At 37.0% G+C, this 18,244-nt stretch overlaps 1 protein-coding gene across 1 annotated transcript in view; it reads right to left on the bottom strand.

Moving 5' to 3' along the window:
• The window catches only part of CDKL2 (cyclin dependent kinase like 2), a 47,256-nt gene extending 30,733 nt beyond the window's left edge, over window positions 1-16,523 (bottom strand). Inside the window, 2 exon segments of the mRNA XM_072625166.1 lie at window positions 16,355-16,390; window positions 16,392-16,523. Of these exon segments, the coding sequence (XP_072481267.1) occupies window positions 16,355-16,390; window positions 16,392-16,523 (168 nt within the window).
• Between the last annotated feature and the right edge of the window lie 1,721 nt (window positions 16,524-18,244).

Raw genomic sequence — 18,244 nt, 5'->3', positions numbered from 1 at the left:
GAAAAGAAAAGACCATAGAATCTTTCTATGAAGGACAAGGAACAAAACTCAAATACCAAAGAGGTCAGCATTGAGACTGTACTTCCATCTGATACTAAAGAAGGGAATACAAACTAGTCTCAAGCCCAAAGAGCATTCTTGGAAGCACTCCAGAAGGATTTTAAAAGTCAAAATAAAGAAACAGAAGAAAAATTGGCCAATGATTTTTAAAATATGAAAAAAGAATTCCCTGAAGAGAACAGTTCCTTAAAAAGGAAAACTGGACAAATGGAAAAGGAAGTACAAAACCTAACTGGAGAAAATAACTCCTTAAAAGGAACAATTGGGCAAATGGAAGAGGAGATGCAAAAGTTAACTGAAGAAAACAATTTATTAAAAATTGGAATTGGGCAAGTAGAAGCTAATGACTCTATGAGACATCAAGAATCAGTCAAACAGAATCTTAAAAATGGAAAAAATAGAAGAAAATGTAAAATATCTCATTGGAAAAACACCTGACCTGGAAAATAGATCCAGGAGAAAAATGTAAGAATTATTGGTCTACCAGAAAGCCATGATGAGAAAAAGAGCTTCGACAATATCTTCCAAGAAATCATTAAGGAAAACTGCCCAGAAGGCAAATATTCATTGAAAGAATCCACCATTCACCTCCTGAAAGAGATCCCAAACCGAAAACACCAGGGCATATCGCTGCTAAATTCCAAAACTATTAAGTGAAGGAGAAAATACTGCAGACAGACAGAAAAAACAATTCAAATATTGAGGAGCTTCAGCTGAGATCACACAGGCCTTTGCAGCTTCTACATTAAAAGATTGAAGGGATTGGAATATGATATTCTGTAAGGCAATGGAGTTTGGACTACAACCAAGGATCAATTACCCAGCAAAACTAAACATAATATTTCAGGCAAGAAGATGGACATTAAATGAAATGAGGGATTTCCAGACCTTCTTAATGAAAAGGGCCAGAGGTCAATAAAAAATTCGATCTTCAAACACAAGTTTCAAGAGAGACATAAAAAGGTAACCGGGGGGGAAGGGGGGCAGAAACCCTTTTTATTCAAAATGGGCAAACTGTTTACATCCCTATAAGGGAAGATGAGACTTGATAATCTTGAGAATTGTATACTTATTATGATATTTAAAAGGGATATACATAGATACAGGGAGTAGGTATAAAATAAATGATGTGATGATAAAAATGAGATTTAAGGGTGCAAAGGGATTGTAATGGGAGGTGTGAAAAGCAGGAGGCAGAGAAAAGTCAATTACATCACAGGAAGAGGCACAAAAATGTTCCAGTAGAAGGAAAGAAGGGAGAGAGATGAGCATCGTTTGAGATTATTCCAATCTGGTTTGGTTCAAGAAGAGAACAACAAACCCAGTTAAGTATAGAAATCTAACTAGCTGTATTGGGAATAGGAGGGGAAAGGGGAAAGAAAAGGGAGGGGAGGCTAAAAGGGAGGAAAAAGTAGGAAGAGAAAAGGGGAGTAAAAAGGAAGGAGGCTGAAAGAAGGGAGGGAAGACTGAGGGAGGCAAAAATTAAAATTAAAACTCTGCTGCAGAGGGGAAGGGAGAAGAGAAAACTAAAAGCATAAAAGGGGAAAAGAGAATGGAGGGAAAGACACAGATAGTAATCATAACTGTGAAGATGAATGGGATGAACTCTACCATAAAATGGAGGCAGATAGCAGAATGGATTAAAAAACATAATCCAACAATATGTTATTTACAAGAAACACATTTAAAACAGGGGGATATACACAGGGTAAATGGAAAAGGTTGGAGCAGAATGTATTGTGCTTCAACTGATTTTAAAAAAAGAGAGGTAGCAATACTAATCTCAGACAAAGCAAAAGCAGAAATAGATCTAATCAAAATAGATAAGGAAAGAAACTATATCCTGCTAAAAGCCACTATAGACAACAAAGCAATATCATTATTAAACATATATGCTTCAAGTGGTATAGCATCCAAATTCTTAAGAGGAGTAACAGGAAGAAATAGCAAAACCATATTATTGGGGGACCTCAACATCCCCCTCTCTGAACTTGATAAATCTACCTCAAAATAAACAAGAAAGAAGTTAATGAGGTGAATAAACCTCAGGATAAGGTAGATATGATAGATCCCTGGAGAAAATTCAGTGGGATAGAAAGGAAAATAACTTTTTCTCAGTGGGACATGGCACAAAAATTGACCCATGTACTAGGGCAAAAGAACCTCACAATTTAGTGCAGAAAGGCAGAGATAATCAATGCTTTCTTCTCAGATCATAATGTAATAAAAGGCAATGGAAAGATAAATGAAAAATTAATTGAAAACTAAATAATCTAATCTTAAAGAATGAGTGGGTTAAATAATAAACCATAGAAACAATCAATAACTTCATTCAAGGGAATGACAATAATGACACAACCTACCAAAACTTATGGTATACTGCAAAAGCAGTTCTTAGGGGAAGTTTTATATCTTTGAATACCTATGTGAATAAAATAGAGAAAGAGGAGATCAATCAATTGGACATGCAGCTGAAAAAGCTAGAAAAAGAATAAATTGAAAATCAACAAGATAATGCCACATTAGAAATACTGAAACCAAAAGACAGCTTAATAAAATTGAAATTAAAAAACTATTGAACTAATAATAAAACTGAGTTGGTTTTATGAAAAAAAAAAACAATAAAATTGATAAACCTTTGGTCAATTGGATTAGAAAAAATAAGAGGAAAACCAAACTACCAATACAAAAATTGAAAAGGGTGGACTCACCCCCAATGAGAAGGAAATTAACAATAATTAGAAATTACTTTGCCCAACTGTATGCCCATAAATTTGACAATCTAAATGAGATGGATGAATATTTTTAAAAATATAAATGGCCTGATTTAACAGATGAGGAAGTTGAATTCTTAAATAACCCCATCTCAGAATGAGAAATTGAACAAGCCATCAATTAACTCTGTAAGAAAAAAATCTCCAGGGACTGATGGATTTACAAGTGAATTCAATCAAAGATTTAATAAACAGTTCATTTAAACATTTAATTCCAATATTAGATTGACTATTTGCGAAAATTGGTAAAGAAGAAGTCTTACCACATTATTTTTATGATACACATGTAGGTGTGATATCTAACCCAGGAAGAGCCAAAACAGAGAAAGAAAAGTATAGACCAATATCTCCAATGAATATAGATGCAAAAATTTTAAATAAGATATTAGCAAAAAGAACACAGCAACTTATCATGAGATTAAAACATTATGATCAGGTAGGATTCATACCAGGAATGCAGGTCTGGTTCAATATTGGGAAAGCTATCAGCATTATTGATCATATCAACAACAAAATTAACCGAAACAATATGATAATCTCAATAGATGGAGAAAAAGCCTTTGACAAAATACAACATCCAATCCTATTCAAAACCCTAGAGAGCATAGGAATAAGTGGGGCCTTCCATAAAATAATAAGCAGTATCTACCTAAAACCATCAGAAAGCATTACATGTAATAGGGATGAACTGGATGTAATTCCAATAAAATCAGGGGTGAAAAAAGGATGTCCAATATCACCCCTGTTATTCAGTATAGTACTAAAAATGTTGGCTTTAGCATAAGAAAAGAAAAAGAAATTGAAGAAATAAGAATAGGCAAAGATGAAACTAAGTTATCACTCTTTGCAGATGATATGATGATCTAATTAGAGAACCCCAGAGAATCAAGTAAAAAACTACCTGAAATAATAAACAAGTTTGGCAAAGCTGAAGGTTACAAAATAAACCCACATAAATCATCTGCATTTCTATATATTATTAACAAAGCCCAACACCAAGAGATAGAAAGAGAAATCCCATTTAAAGCCAAGGCAGAGACTATAAAATATCTGGGAGTCCACCTGCAAAAACAAACTGAGGGACTATATGGACATAATTACAAAACACTTTTTGCACGAATAAAGTCAGATCTAAGTAAGTGGAAAAACATCATTTGCTCATGGGCAGCCAAGTCAATATAATAAAAATGACAATTCTACCTTAATTAATTTACCTATTGAGTGCCATACCAGTCAAACTACCAGATAATTATTTTCTAGAGCTAGAAAAAATAATATCAAAATTGATCTGGAAGAACAAAAGATCCAGAATATCAAGGGAACTAATGAAATGAAAGAGTAGGGAAGGTGGCCTAGCTCTACCAAACCTTAAATTGCATTATAAAGCAGCAATCATCAAAACCACTTGGTGGCTAAGAAATAGAGAGGTAGACCAGTGAAAATAGGTTAGGTAATCCAGACATAGTAGTTAATGAATATAGTAATCTACTATTTGATGAACCCAAGGACCCTAGTTTCTGGGATAAGAACTCACTGTTTGACAAAAATTGCTGGGGAAACTGGATAACAGTGTGGCGGAAACTGGGCATAAACCATTGCCTGACACCATACACAAGAATAAAGTCCAAATGGGTACATGATCTAGGTATGAAGATTGATACTATAAACAAATTAGGGGAGCAAGGAATAGTGTATTTGTCAGATTCATGAAAAATGGAGAAAATTTTGACCAAATAAGAGATAGTGAAAAATGGATCATTTTGATTACATTAAATTGAAAAAATTTTGCAAACCCAATGCAACCAAAATTAGGAAGGAAGCAGAAAACTGGAAAAGAATCTTTGCAACTAGTGTGATAAAGACCTCATTTCTAAAATATATAGAGAACTGAATCAAATGTACAAGAATACAAGTCATTCCCCAATTGACAAATGGTCAAAGGATATGAACAGAGAGTTTTCAGAGGAAGAAATTAAAGCTATCTATAGTCATATGAGAAAATGCTCTAAATTACTATTGATTAGACAGATGCAAATCAGAACACCTATGAGGTACCACATCACACCTATCAGATTGGCTAACATGACAAAACAAGAAGATGATAAATGTTGGAGAAGATGTAGGAGAGTTAGAACACTAATTTATTGTTGGTGGAGCTGTGAGCTAATCCAACCATTCTGGAGAGCAATTTGGAATTGTGCCCAGTAGATTACAAAAATGTGCATAACCTTTGATCCAGCAATATCGTTTCTAGGACTGTATCCCAAAGAGATCATGAAGATGGGAAAGCTTCCCACATGTACAAAAATATTTATAACACCACTCTGTGTAGTGGCCAAGAACTCAAAATTGAGGGGATGCCCATCAATTGGGAAATGGCTAAACAATTTGTGGTATATGAATGTAATGGAATACTATAGCAATCTTGTGCTATAAGAAATGATGAACAAGAAGACTTCAGAGCAGCCTAGAAGGACCTATATGAACTGATACTAAGCAAAAGGAGCAGAACTAGGAATACTTACTACACAGCAACAACCACAGTGTGCGAGGAATTTTTCTGGTAGACTTAGCCCTTCATAGCAAAACAAGGACTTAAAAAAATCCCAATGAACTCTTGAGGCAAAATGCCTTCCACATCCAGAGAAAGAACTACGAAATTGGATCTCAGAATGAAGCAGATCATTTTTTTCTTTTGTTATGTTTTGTTTTGTTTTCATGGTTTCTCCCACTCATTTTAATTTTTCTATACAACATGACTATGGTGAAAATGTATTTAATAAGAATGTATGTGTAGAAACTATAGAAGATTGCATGCTATCTTGGGGAGGGAGGGAGACAGAAGTGGAGGGAGGGTAGGAGAAAATCTAAGATGTATGGAAGTGATTGCAAAAAACTGAAAACAAATAAATTATTTAATTTTTTTCAAAAGCACTTCCAATTATCTACCATTAGTGAAATCAGGAAACAATCAGTCCACTCAGCCCTTTTTTATCCTTTAAATTAATTTATTTAATTTTAGTTTTCAACATTGACCATCCATAAGCTTTTGAGTTTTAAATTTTCTCTGCCTACCTCCCCTTTCCCCAAGACAGCATGCAATCTGATAAAGGCTCTACATATACATTCTTATTAAACATACTTTTACATTAGTCATGTTGTAAAGAAGAATTAGAATGAATGGGAGAAACCATGAGAAAGAACAAAAAAGAGAGAGCAAATGGTATGCTTCAATATGCATTCTGACTCCACAGTTCTTTCTCTGGATATAGATGGCATTTTCTATCATGAGTCTTTTGGAGTTGTTTTAGGTCCTTGAATTGCTGAGAAGAGCTAAGTCTATCAAAGTTAGTCATCACACAGTGTTGCTGTTACTGTATACAGTGTTCTCTTGTTTTTACTCCCTTCACTCAGCATCAGATCATATAAGTCTTTCTAGGTTTTTCTGAAGTCCAACTGTTCATCATCTCTTATAGCACAATAGTATTCCTTTACATTAATTTACTACAATTTGTTCAGCCATTCCCCAATTGATGGGCATCCCCTCAATTTCCAATTCTTGGCCACCACAAAAAGAGCTGCTACAAATATTTTTTTTTGTACATGTAAGTCCCTTTTCCCATTTTAATAATCTCTTTGGGATACAGCCTTAGAAGTCACCAAGATCCTTTTAAAAGCAGAGAAATGGGCCCATGGATTTAAGTGATTACTTAAGGTCACACAGATAATAAACATTGGAGACAGGATTTGAACCCAGCTTTTTCCACTGTCCTGGGATGCTTCTGTCTTACGCTTATCCACAGTGTCACACAGAAAGTGTCTTAGCACCTTGACAATGTCAAAAATGGAATTAAAAGCAATAGTAATATTTCTCTTCCAAAACCATCTCATTTTATTGTTTTAAAATAAAAGTTTATCTGGAAACAAAATGGATACTCACCAATGGGGGAAAGACTGCACATATTGTGGTATACAGATGTAATGAAATATTACTGTTCCAAAAGAAAAAACAAATATGAGAAATTCAGAAAAGAAAGGGGGGAAAAAAGTAGACTCCAAAGATCAATCTCTGATACAATGTGAATGAACACAATAAAATACGACTGAATTCAGACCAAATGCAATGGTCAATATGAGATTCTGAGTGCAGCTGATGACAAAGATGTCCTTACTCAAAAAGCAAAGGACTATGAATGATAAATGGTGCTCACTCTGGGGTTACTCTGGTGGTCTTTTTCTGTCAGTCAGTTTCACCTGTTTTCCTCTACTTTCCAGGAGAGAAGATGCATTAGGAAATATTTGGCATCAGTAAAAGTTTTTAATCAAGGTTTAGATTTTATTACAATTTGATATGGTTTTTTGACACAGGCAAATTACAGTCAAGAATGGTTTTTGGACAAAATGCAATATTAAAAACCTGCCATGCTACGAGAACAGATCTTAAATTTAAACACACATGCTCCATTTTGATCTAGTCAATGTTTAACCACAACAACTCACAGCTGCATTAAACATTAGCAGGTCTTTCTTCTACAAGGACAATGAAACACGGGAATGAAGTTAGGGTAGGAAAAACCTTTAGGGAAGGAGGTTCCATAATAATAGCATAAAGTCAGCCTTGCAAAAAAATATTTACCTATGATTTGGGAAAAATAAGAGACTTACTCTCCTGGCAAACAATCTTGAGTTTGTCATTAACTTGCCATTATCATTAACACATTTCCCTTTGAAATCCTATAATCAACCCATTTTAATATTTCATTTCCTTCTGACCTCCTGTGCCCCTCTCTCCAAAAAGAAACTGAACTGACATGGTCCCAGAAAGGGAGTCCAGAGGAAAAGAATTCTAAGCTGATCCAGTGTCCAAAAGAATTCAATCTGAAAAATACTTGGGAAGTGGTTCACTTGGGGGGAAATACATTTAAATTTGTTTAAATCTAGAAATCTGGCTTCTTTGGGTTTTTTAATTAAAATAAAACTAAATGGAATCTTGAGGGAATGGAGCCAAGATGGCACAGTAGAAAGAGGGACCTGCTGTAGCTGTCCTTACATAGCCCATAGACCTGTAAAAAAAAAATGACTAAACAAATTCAAGAGCAGCAGAAGCCATAAAACAACAGACTGAGAGATTTCCAGCCCAAGTCAGCCTGGAAGGCCAACAGGAAATTTCTATCATATCGATCTTGGAGTGGAGGAAAACTCAAGGAGTACAGCCCAGCCTTGGCCTCGTGGTGGCAGGAAAAGGACTGGAGCAGGCTTTAGGGAGTGGAATCACAGGCAGCAGCTGTAGTTCCCAGATTTCTCAATGGACAAACACAAAAGACAGCTTCAAAGGTCAGTGTGAAAGCTTTCTCATTTGGGTGAGAAGGGAATGCAGTCTGGCCCTGGTCCCAGGCAGTGACAGCATCCTTTTTTGGAGCCCTCAGCATAAAGAACCTTGGGGAATCAAGTCGCTGATCTAGATCTCTGCCCTGGGTTGAGGAAGAGCACTGGGGTAGTAGAACTGGTGGAGGCTCCAGAAAGGAAATCCACCTCGCAGATCCTGGGTGGAAAAGCTAGTCGTTACTCCCAGAGCAGAGTGCAGTCCAGAAGAGGAGTAAAATTCTCTCCCTTGATTGTGCCACCTTAGAGGAACTGAGAACTTATAGGTTCCCAGAGTATATCCTCCACTTGAAAAAGGACTCAAAAGTCAAGTAACTGACTGGGAAAATGCCCAAAAAGAGGGTAAAAATAAGATCTAGAGAAGGTTACTTACTGGGTGAACAGGCATTTTCTTCCATCCTTTCAGATGAGGAACAACAAAGCATACCATCAAGGAAGACATAAAAGTCAAGGCTTCTGCATCCAAAACCTCCAAAAAAATAGGCAAGGATCTCAGGCCATGGTAGAAATCAAAAAGAAATTTGAAGATCAAGAAAGAGGGGTGAAGCCAAGATGGCAGAGTAGAAAGACGAACATACCTACCTCTTACCCCACAGCCCGTAAAATACCTGTAAAGAAGAACTCTCAACAAATTCTAGAGCAGCAGAAGCCACAGAACAATGGAGTGGAACAACAAGAAAGGTCTGTCACACACTGGACATGGAGCAGAGCCCAGCCCTGCCTTGGCCACGGGGCACGGAAAGGAGCAGATCTGAACAGGCTTCAGGGACAGAATCTCCAGCAGCAGCACAGATCCTTCAACCCACAGGCACCAAATGTCAGTGAGAGGGTCTTTTCGGCTGGCAGAGAAGGGAGCAGGCTGTCCCCATAACTCAGGCCTCCTCAGGTGGCAGCAGTAGAGGTAGCAGCAGATGGGGCTCCCAAAGCAGGCAGCAGTCCACACCCATTGTTGAAGGTCTCATCGTAAACCCCCTGAGGGAACTGAGCCCTGTGTGGAGGCCCTGACCCATCCTGAGCAGCTGATCTTAATGTCACACTGAATAGCAGCCCTGCCCCCCACCTAAAGCTTTGGAGCAGCTCATCTGAATCTCAGCCCCCAGTGCTGGCTTGGCAGAACTGGAGGTGAGGTAGTTGTGGAGAGAAAACTCAGACGTCAAGTAATTGGCTGGGAAAATGCCCAAAAAGGGGGAAAAAATAAGACCACAGAAGGTTACTTTCTTGGGGCAGTTGTTTCCTCCCATCCTTTCAGATGAGGAAGAACAAGGCATACTGTCAGAGGAAGTCAAGGCCTCTGCCTCCAGGGCCTCCAAAGGGAAATTAAACCAGGCTCAGTCAATAGATGACCTTAAAAAACAAGTTAGCAGCTTACTAAAGGAGAACCAAAAAAATGCTGAGGAAAACAACAGCCTTAAAAAGAGGCTAACTCAATTGGAAAAAGAGGTCCAAAAAGCCAATAAGGAGAAGGATGTTTTAAAAAGCAGAATTAGCCAAATGGAGGAGAAGGTTCAAAAGGTCACTGAACAAATAATTCGTTGAAAGAGAGAATTGAGTTCAGGGAAATGAATGACTATGAGTTAAACCAAGCAGTTAGTAAATAAAACCAAAAATTTGAAAAAATAGAAGACAATGTGAAACATCTCATTGGAAAAACAACTCACCTGGAAAATAGATCCAGGAGAAACAATTTAAAAATTATGGGACTACCTGAAAGCCATGCTCAAAAAAAGAGCCTAGACATTATCTTCCATGAAATTATCAAGGAAAACTGTCCTGATGTTCTAGAATAAGAGGGCAAAATAAATATTGAAAGAATACACCAATCACCTCCTGAAAGAGACCCAAAAAGAGAAACTCCTGGGAATATTGTGGCCAAATTTCAGAGTTTCCAGATCAAGGAGCAAATACTGCAAGCAACTAGAAAGAAACAATTTGAGTACTGTGGAAAATACAATCAGGATAACACAGGATCTGGCAGCTTCAACATTAAGGGATCAAAGGGCTTGGAATAGGATATTTCAGAGGTCAAAGGAACTGGGATTGAAACCAAGAATCACCTACCCAGAAAATCTGAGTATAATACTTCAAGGGAATAAATGGTCATTCAATGATATAGAGGACTTTCAATCACATTCACATTGAGGAAATGACCAGATCTGTATAGAAAATTTGACTTCCCAAGACAAGAATCAAGAGAAGCATGAAAAGGTAAACAGCAAAGAAAAACCATAAAAGACTCCCTAAAGCTGAACTGTTTACATTACTACATAGAAAGAAAATATTTATAACTCTTGAATCTTTTCTCAGTATTTGGGTAGATGGAGAGATTGTTGTACATACACACATACACACACACACACACACATACACATATATAGATAGAGTACAGGGTGTGTTGAATCAGAAGAGAAGATATCCACACACAAAAATAAAATAAAAATTAAGGGTGAAGGAGGAAAATATCAGGAAGAGAAAAGGAGAAATGGAATGGGGTAGGCTATAATTCATAAAAGAAATGAGAAAAAATCTTGTTCAGTAGTGGAGAAAAGGGAGAAGGGGAGAGGGGGAAAAATGAAGCTACTCTCTCCACATGTGGCTGAAGGAGGGAATAACATGGTCACTAAATGTGATATGAAAATTTATATCACACCACAGGAAAATAGGAGAGGAGGTGGCAAGTGGGGAGAGGGGAATGTTAGAAGGGAGGGCAAATGGGAGAAAGGAGTCACTAGAAATAAACACTGTCAAGAAGGGACAAGGTCAATTGTGGGGGGAAAAAATAAGGAGGGATAGAGTAGGACAGAGAGCAATATAATTGGTATTACATAACATGATTATTATGGAAGTCTTTTGCAAAACAACACATATTTAGTCTGTATTGAATTGCTTGCCTTCTCAGTGGGGCTGGGGAGGGAGGTGGAAAGGGAGAGAAGTTAGAATTCAAAGTATTAGCAACAAATGTAGAGAATTTTTATTGCATATAATCAGGAAATAAGAAATACAGGGAATGGGGTATAGAAATTTATCTTGCCCTACAAGAAAAGAGAGAAGATGGGGATAAGGGAAGGGTGAGGTGTGATAGAAGGAAGGGTACATTGAAGGAACGAGTAATCAGAATGCAAGGTATTAAGAAGTGGGGGGAGGGGAGTGATGAGGAGAAAAATTGGACATGTTACAAAGTGAGGTAAAAGCAATTAGTATTAAAACAATTGACTGAATTAATTACTGAGAATAAATCAATGACATCTTTAGTTTGGGGGAAAAAATTTTAGTCTAAATTTCCTAGAGGAAGGTATCCTCAGGTAAAATCTGGCATTGATAGAAAAGTTAAGGTTTTAATGGTTAATTTTATTTTATGATTGCTATTTAATCAGGAACTAGAACACATATAGAAAGGCATGTAAGCCACTTAAGACTTGCCTCAAAAGATGTTCCTTAGCCAAAGTGAAATCACAATCATATTTGAAACCCGGTTATTGGAATTTGTCATTTTTAGATGCTATGAAACTATTAACTGACTGTTCTTCTGAGTCTAACTCCAGGTATGGATAGCAAGAAAGGCGGTTTGAGCCTCCAATCCATGATGCCAGTAAGCCTGTGAGATTCTGGTATGAACTGCAAAAGGTGATCTCATGGGAAGGGTGGGAGAGCAGCTGTTCAGTCTGGGCTGAGGTAGGATTCTCCTGACTCAGTTTTCCCACTGACACCTGGCAGACTTTAAGCTTGACAATCTACTCCTGCCTGGAATTGCCATGAAGTTGAGGAAATATTGTATCCGTGCAATGTCCCTACTCTTGGTGGCAATTTCCTATAGTCAAAATGTTTGTAAGTTTAATACCAGATCTATTAAATTATAGATTATTTGTATGGGAACATTTGAGGTTAAGTCTAAAATTAAGCTATTAGGCATAGGACTTTAGACCAACAACAATAAGTTAGGGTCCTTTAACTCTTAGTAATACTGTGGAGACAATTAGGTCAAGAGCTTGTGAAGTTAGCAACATCAATATTATTTGTGTATCAGTTGGTTAATGTTTAAAAAAAATTCTTTTGTGGTCCAGATTGTAAATGCTTTAAAAAGAAGTATCACCTGACCAAAAATTTGAATTGTTTTATCTATTACAAACTGTGTTAAAAATGAAAAATTAAATTAAAAAAAACTAAAAAAAAAAAGAAAATCAAGTACGAGAGCTGGAGGAAAAAATGGGAAGAGAAATGAGAGTGAGGCAAGAAAATAATGAGAAGCAAGTCAACAGTTTGCTAAAGGAGACCACAAAAAATGCTGAAGAAAATAACACCTTTAAAAACAGACTAACCCATTCTAATTTTTAAAGAACTATTTTCTTCAGTGAGCTTTTGAACCTCCTTCCCATTTGACTATTTCTGCTTTTTAAAACATTCTTCTCCTCATTGGCTTTTTGAACCTCTTTTGCCAACTGAGTTAGCCTATTTTTAAAGGTGTTATTTTCATCAGAAAATACTGCATGCAGCTAGAAAGAAACAATTCGAGAATTGTGGAAATATAATCAGGATAACACAAGATCTAGCATCTTCTACGTTAAAGGATCAAAGGGCATGGAATAGGACATTCCAGAAGTCAAAGGAACTAGGACTAAAACCAAGAATCACCTACCCAGCAAAACTGAGTATAATACTTCAGGGGAAAAAATGGTCTTTCAATGAAATCGAGAACTTTCAAGTATTCTTTATGGAAAAGATGAAAACTGAAAAGAAAATTTGACTTTGAAACGGAAGAATCAAAAGAAGCATAAAAAGGTAAACAGGAAAGAACAATCATAAGGGACTTACTAAAGTTGAACTGTTTACATTCCTATAGGGAAAGATAATTTTTGTAACTCTTGAAACTTTTCTCAGTATCTGGGTAGTTCGTGGGATTATACACACACACACACACACACACACATACACACACACAGAAAGAGAGAGAGAGCACAAGGTGAGTTGAATAGGAAGGGATCATATCTAAAAAAATAAAATTAAGGGGTGAGAGAGGAATATATTGGGAGGAGAAAGGGAGAAATGGAATGGGGCAAATTATCTCTCATAAAAGAGGCAAGAAAAAGTCTTCTCAAGGGAGGCAAAAAGGGGGGAGATGAGAGGGGAAAAGTGAAACTTACTTTCATCACATTTGGCTCAAGGAAGGAATAACATGCACTCTCAATTCTGTATGAAAACTTATCTTACAATACAGGAAAGTAGGGGAGAAGGGGATAAGCAGGGTGGGGGGAATGAAGGAAGGGAGTGTAATGGGAGCAGGAAACAATTAGAAGTCAACATTCTTGGGCAGGGCCAAAGTCAAAAGAGAGAATAGAAGAAATGGGGGGCAGGATAGGATGTTTTACACAACATGACTATTATGGAAGTCATTTGCAAAACTATACATATGTAGCCTATATTGAATTGTTTGCCTTCTCGGTGGGGATGGGTGGGGAGGGAGGAAGGAAGAGAAGCTGGAACTCAAAATTTTAGAAACAAATGTTGTGGATTGTTCCTGCATACAACTGAGAAACAAGAAATACAGAAAATGGGATATAGAAATTTATTTTGCCCTACAGGACAAAAAAGAAGATGGGGATAAGGGAAGAGAGGGATGTTAGAATGGAGGGCAAAGTGATGGAAGGGATAATCAGAATGCAAGGTATTTTGGGGTGGGAGAAGGGGAGAGATGGGGAGAAAATTTGGAACTCAAAATTTTGTGGAAATTAATGCTGAAAACTTAAAATAAAAATTAATAATTTAAAAAAATAGACTAACCCAAATGGCAAAAGAGGTCCAAAAAAAGAGAGAGGAATGCTTTTAAAAGCAGAATTAGCCAAATAGAAAAGGAGATTCAAAAGCTCACCGAAGAAAATAGTTTTTTAAAAATTAGAATGGAGCAGATGGAAGCTAATGACTTTATGAGAAATCAAGAAATTACAAAACAAAACCAAAAGAATGAAAAAATAGCAGACAATGTGAAATACCTCATTGGAAAAACAACTGACCTGGAAAATAGATGCGAGAGACAATTTTAAAATGATGGGACTAGCTGAAAGCCATGATCAAAAAAGAGCCTGGACATCATCTTTCATGAAATTATCACTGTCCTGATATTCTAGAACCACAGGGTAAAATGAATATTGAAAGAATCCACTGATCACCTCCTGAAAGAGATCCCAAAAGGAAAACTCCTAGGAATATTGTAGCCAAATTCCAGAGTTCCCAGGTAAAGGAAAAAATATTACAAGTAGCCAGAAAGAAACAATTCAAGTATTGTGAAAATACAATCAAGGTAACACAAGACCTAGCAGCTTCGACCTTAAGGGATCAAAGGGCTTGGAATATGATATTCCAGAAGTCAAAGGAACTGGAATTAAAACCAAGAATCACCTACCCAGCAAAACTGAGTATAATATTTCAGGGGAAAAAAATGGTCATTCAGTGAAATAGAGGACTTTCAAGCATTCTTGATGAAAAGACCAGAACTGAAGAGAAAATTTGACTTTCAAACACAAGAATCAAGAGAAGCATGAAAAAGTAAAAGGAAAGTGAAATCATAAGGGACTTGCTAAAATTTAACTGTTTACATTATTACATGGAAAGATATTTGTAACTCTTGAAACATTTCTCAGTATTTGGGTCATTGGAAGGATTATATATGTATATATATAGACAGAAGGCACAGGGTAAGTAGAATAGGAAGAAATGATATCTAAAAAATAAAATTAAGAGGAGAGAGGAATATATTGAGAAGGGAAAGGGAGAAATGGAATGGGGTAAATTATCTTTCATAAAAGAGGCAAGAAAAAGCTTTTTTAATAGAGGGGGAAATGGGGTAAGGTGAAAGGGAAAAATTGAAACTTACTCTCATCACATTTGGCTTAAGTAGGGAATAATGTGCACACTCAATTTGTTATGAAAATCTATCTCACCCTACAGGAAAGAAGGGGAGAAGGGGATAAGTGAGGTGTGTAGGATATAATAGAAGAGAGGGCAAATGAGAGAAGGGAGTAATTAGAAGCAAACACTTTTGGGGAGGGACAAAGTCAAAAGAGAGAATAGAATAAATGGAGCGGCAGGACAGGATGGAGGGAAATATAGTTAGTCTTTCACAACATAACTCTTATGGAAGTCTTTTGCATGACTACATATGTATGGCCTATATTGAATTATTTGTCTCCTCAGTAGAAATAGGAAGGAGAAAGGGAAAGAAGTTGGAACTCAAAGTTTTAGGAAAAAATGTTGAGAATTGTTTGTGCATGCAACTGGGAAATAAGAAATACAGATAAGGGGATATAGAAATCTATCTTGCCCTACAAGAAAAGAGAGAGGATGAAGCTAAGGGGAGGGAGGAGTGTGATAGAAGGGAGGGCAGATTGGGGTAGGAGGTAATCAGAATTCATAATGCATTGTGGGGGGGGAAGAGGAGAGATGGGGAGAAAATTTGGAACTCAAAATCTTGCAAAAATGAATGTTGAAAACTAAAAATAAAGTAAAATAAAACAAAATTATTTTAAAAGCCCAAATCACACATGCCTTCCTTCAGTGTTACCCACAAAAACTATTACGCATGATAAATTATAAATTATCAAAACAAAAATATCTTTAACAAATTCATTTTAAAAGACATTTTAAAAATTCTTAGCAATTTTTAATATTTTAACACAAAATATGAACAAACACCAGAATATCAAGAAAGTTCCTATAGTTTTCCATTTCTAACAGACTAAAAAATACACTCTGTGATACCAACAATTTTTATAAACTAAAAGTTCAGGCAATGGGTGTTTGTAAATTTTATCTATCCCTTTCCTCCAGTGGAATCTTAAACACCCCAACTTCCACAAGCTACCCAAATGCACTACTAGGTTTATCAAAACAATGACTACCTGTCACATTTCTTCATATTATTTCTCCTTTTACTTGGTTTACAATTTTTAAAACAATATTTTATTTAACAGATTATTACATACCAGTGAATGACATTCAGATAAGTTTCTGCAATGTTGAAACTTAAAATTAACTTATTAATCTTACTGTAAACACAAGAGCTACTGTAACAAGAAAAACCTTTTCTAGAAAGCAGTTAGGATTTTATCAATAAACAACTCTTCTGCATTAACAAATACATGCTCACTGACCTTCAATAGCTTGATTTCTCCAGTGACAATTTTTTTTAACCACTCTATCATCTTCTCTCTCCAGGAACTTCTTGATGGCCACTGTTCTTCCATTGGTATTATTCTGACACTTCATCACTACTCCATAGCCAGCCTGACCAATCAGGCCTAGGTTCTCTTATTTCTCCATTTTTAAATAACAATATCAAGAGAAATTTCTCTTGCTCTGAAAACCAGAATACAAGATTAACAATACCTAGGCACATTCATTTTCATGAGTTTAACCACTAACAATGTTTCATGAGTGCTGTATCCTCCTACCCCAATGGAATTTTACCCAAAGACCAGGCTGCAGAAACATATCTGTCCCCCCTCCCTAATCTCCTGCCATCCACCTCTCCTCACCCCCCTCCTCTCTCTATGTCTCTCCTCAATCTCTCTCCTCTCTCTCAATTCCTCTCTGTCCCTCTCCTCTCTCCCTCTGTCTCTGTCTGTCTCTCTTTCTCTCTGTCTCTCTTTCTCCCCCTCTCTCTCTCCCTCTCCCCTTCCCTCACTACTCTCTGTCTCTTCCTTCCTTCCTCCCTTCTTCCCTCCCTCCCTTTCCTCACAGATTTGGAAGGGCTTGAGAGGGTCTTTATTGTAATCCATACCTGAAGAAAAATTCCTTCTGCAACATCCAATCAAGTAGATATACAGTCTTTCCTGAAGACCTGCAATAAAAAGAAATTTCTAAGCAGCCCATCACAATTTGGGACAGCTCTAATCAGAAAGCTTTTCCTTGGGGCCATTAAATTGCCCTATACTAAAAATCCGATCTCACTAAAACTTCCACCAATCGCTTCTTATCATGAATTAGTAACCAAGCAGAATGTGCCTACTTCTTAATCTACCTAACATAATTCTTCTATTTGAAAACATACATCCTGGCCTCCATTGGCTCTCTTCTACAGGCCATTCATGCTCGCCTTCAGCCCCTCCGAGTATGATCTACATTAACCTCACCACCAAGTGCTTTGTCAATGTCTTCCCTTGCAAGTGGTACTGGGAACATCCTTCAAAGGGGGCCTGACCAATGCAAGTAAAGGAGCCTGTTACTTCCCTAATTCTGGGCACTGAACAGCAGCCTGACATCAAGGGACAGTTTTTGACTCTCTCCCATTGTTGATTCTTACTGAGCTTGTAGGTTATCAGAACACACATAACCCTTCCACAGGATGCTGTCCAGTCATACTGGGTGTTCCTGAGACTTATGGCCCACCTCCAAAATTTTTTTTAAAGGATGGGTGATATATATTTTTTTAATTTCACCCACTCCTACAACTTCTTATCTTATTTTCCAGTTCCAGATACATGCTCAGGACACCCACATGCATTAACAATAACCTATGAAAAGTAGATGTAATTTTTTCAGTTGAAAGGTCAGGTCTTCAAATGGGGTAGGGAAGAAGTGTGGAAGGTTCAAGAAAAGAAGAGGCTTGGCAATACCTTTTGTGGGGAGTGGCATACAGAATCAATCAGGAGGGATTAAAAAAATCGCCTGATCTAGGGGAGACTAGATAACATGTTTGTACTATATACCATCAGAGTGGTAAGACTTCCAAAAACTAAGTTCAGCAGCACTTCAGTAGGAGCAGAAGAGGTGGGTGGTGGGCAAAAGGCCAAGAAAGCAAGGGATTTAAGATCAGAGAATATTATAGAGTTAAAATTACTATTTGGACTGAGATTTGGCCTGGGAAAGTACTGAAGCACAGAGGAGTGGGAGATCTTGATGAGAGTGCATAGGTTTAGAAGGGATGAGACATAGGAAGCTATGATCAGATAGAGGAATGTCAGCGTTTCTAATTAGGGAAGGAGGACACGGTGTGTGATGGTGAAATCCAGAATGTGGCCTGAGGTTCAGTGAAGGAATAA

Source organism: Notamacropus eugenii, chromosome 7 (genome assembly GCF_028372415.1).
Source record: "Notamacropus eugenii isolate mMacEug1 chromosome 7, mMacEug1.pri_v2, whole genome shotgun sequence".
In the NCBI taxonomy this organism is placed as follows: Eukaryota; Metazoa; Chordata; class Mammalia; order Diprotodontia; family Macropodidae; genus Notamacropus; species Notamacropus eugenii.
Note: the sequence above shows the minus strand (reverse complement) of the source record. Positions and strands in the feature narration are given on the sequence as shown.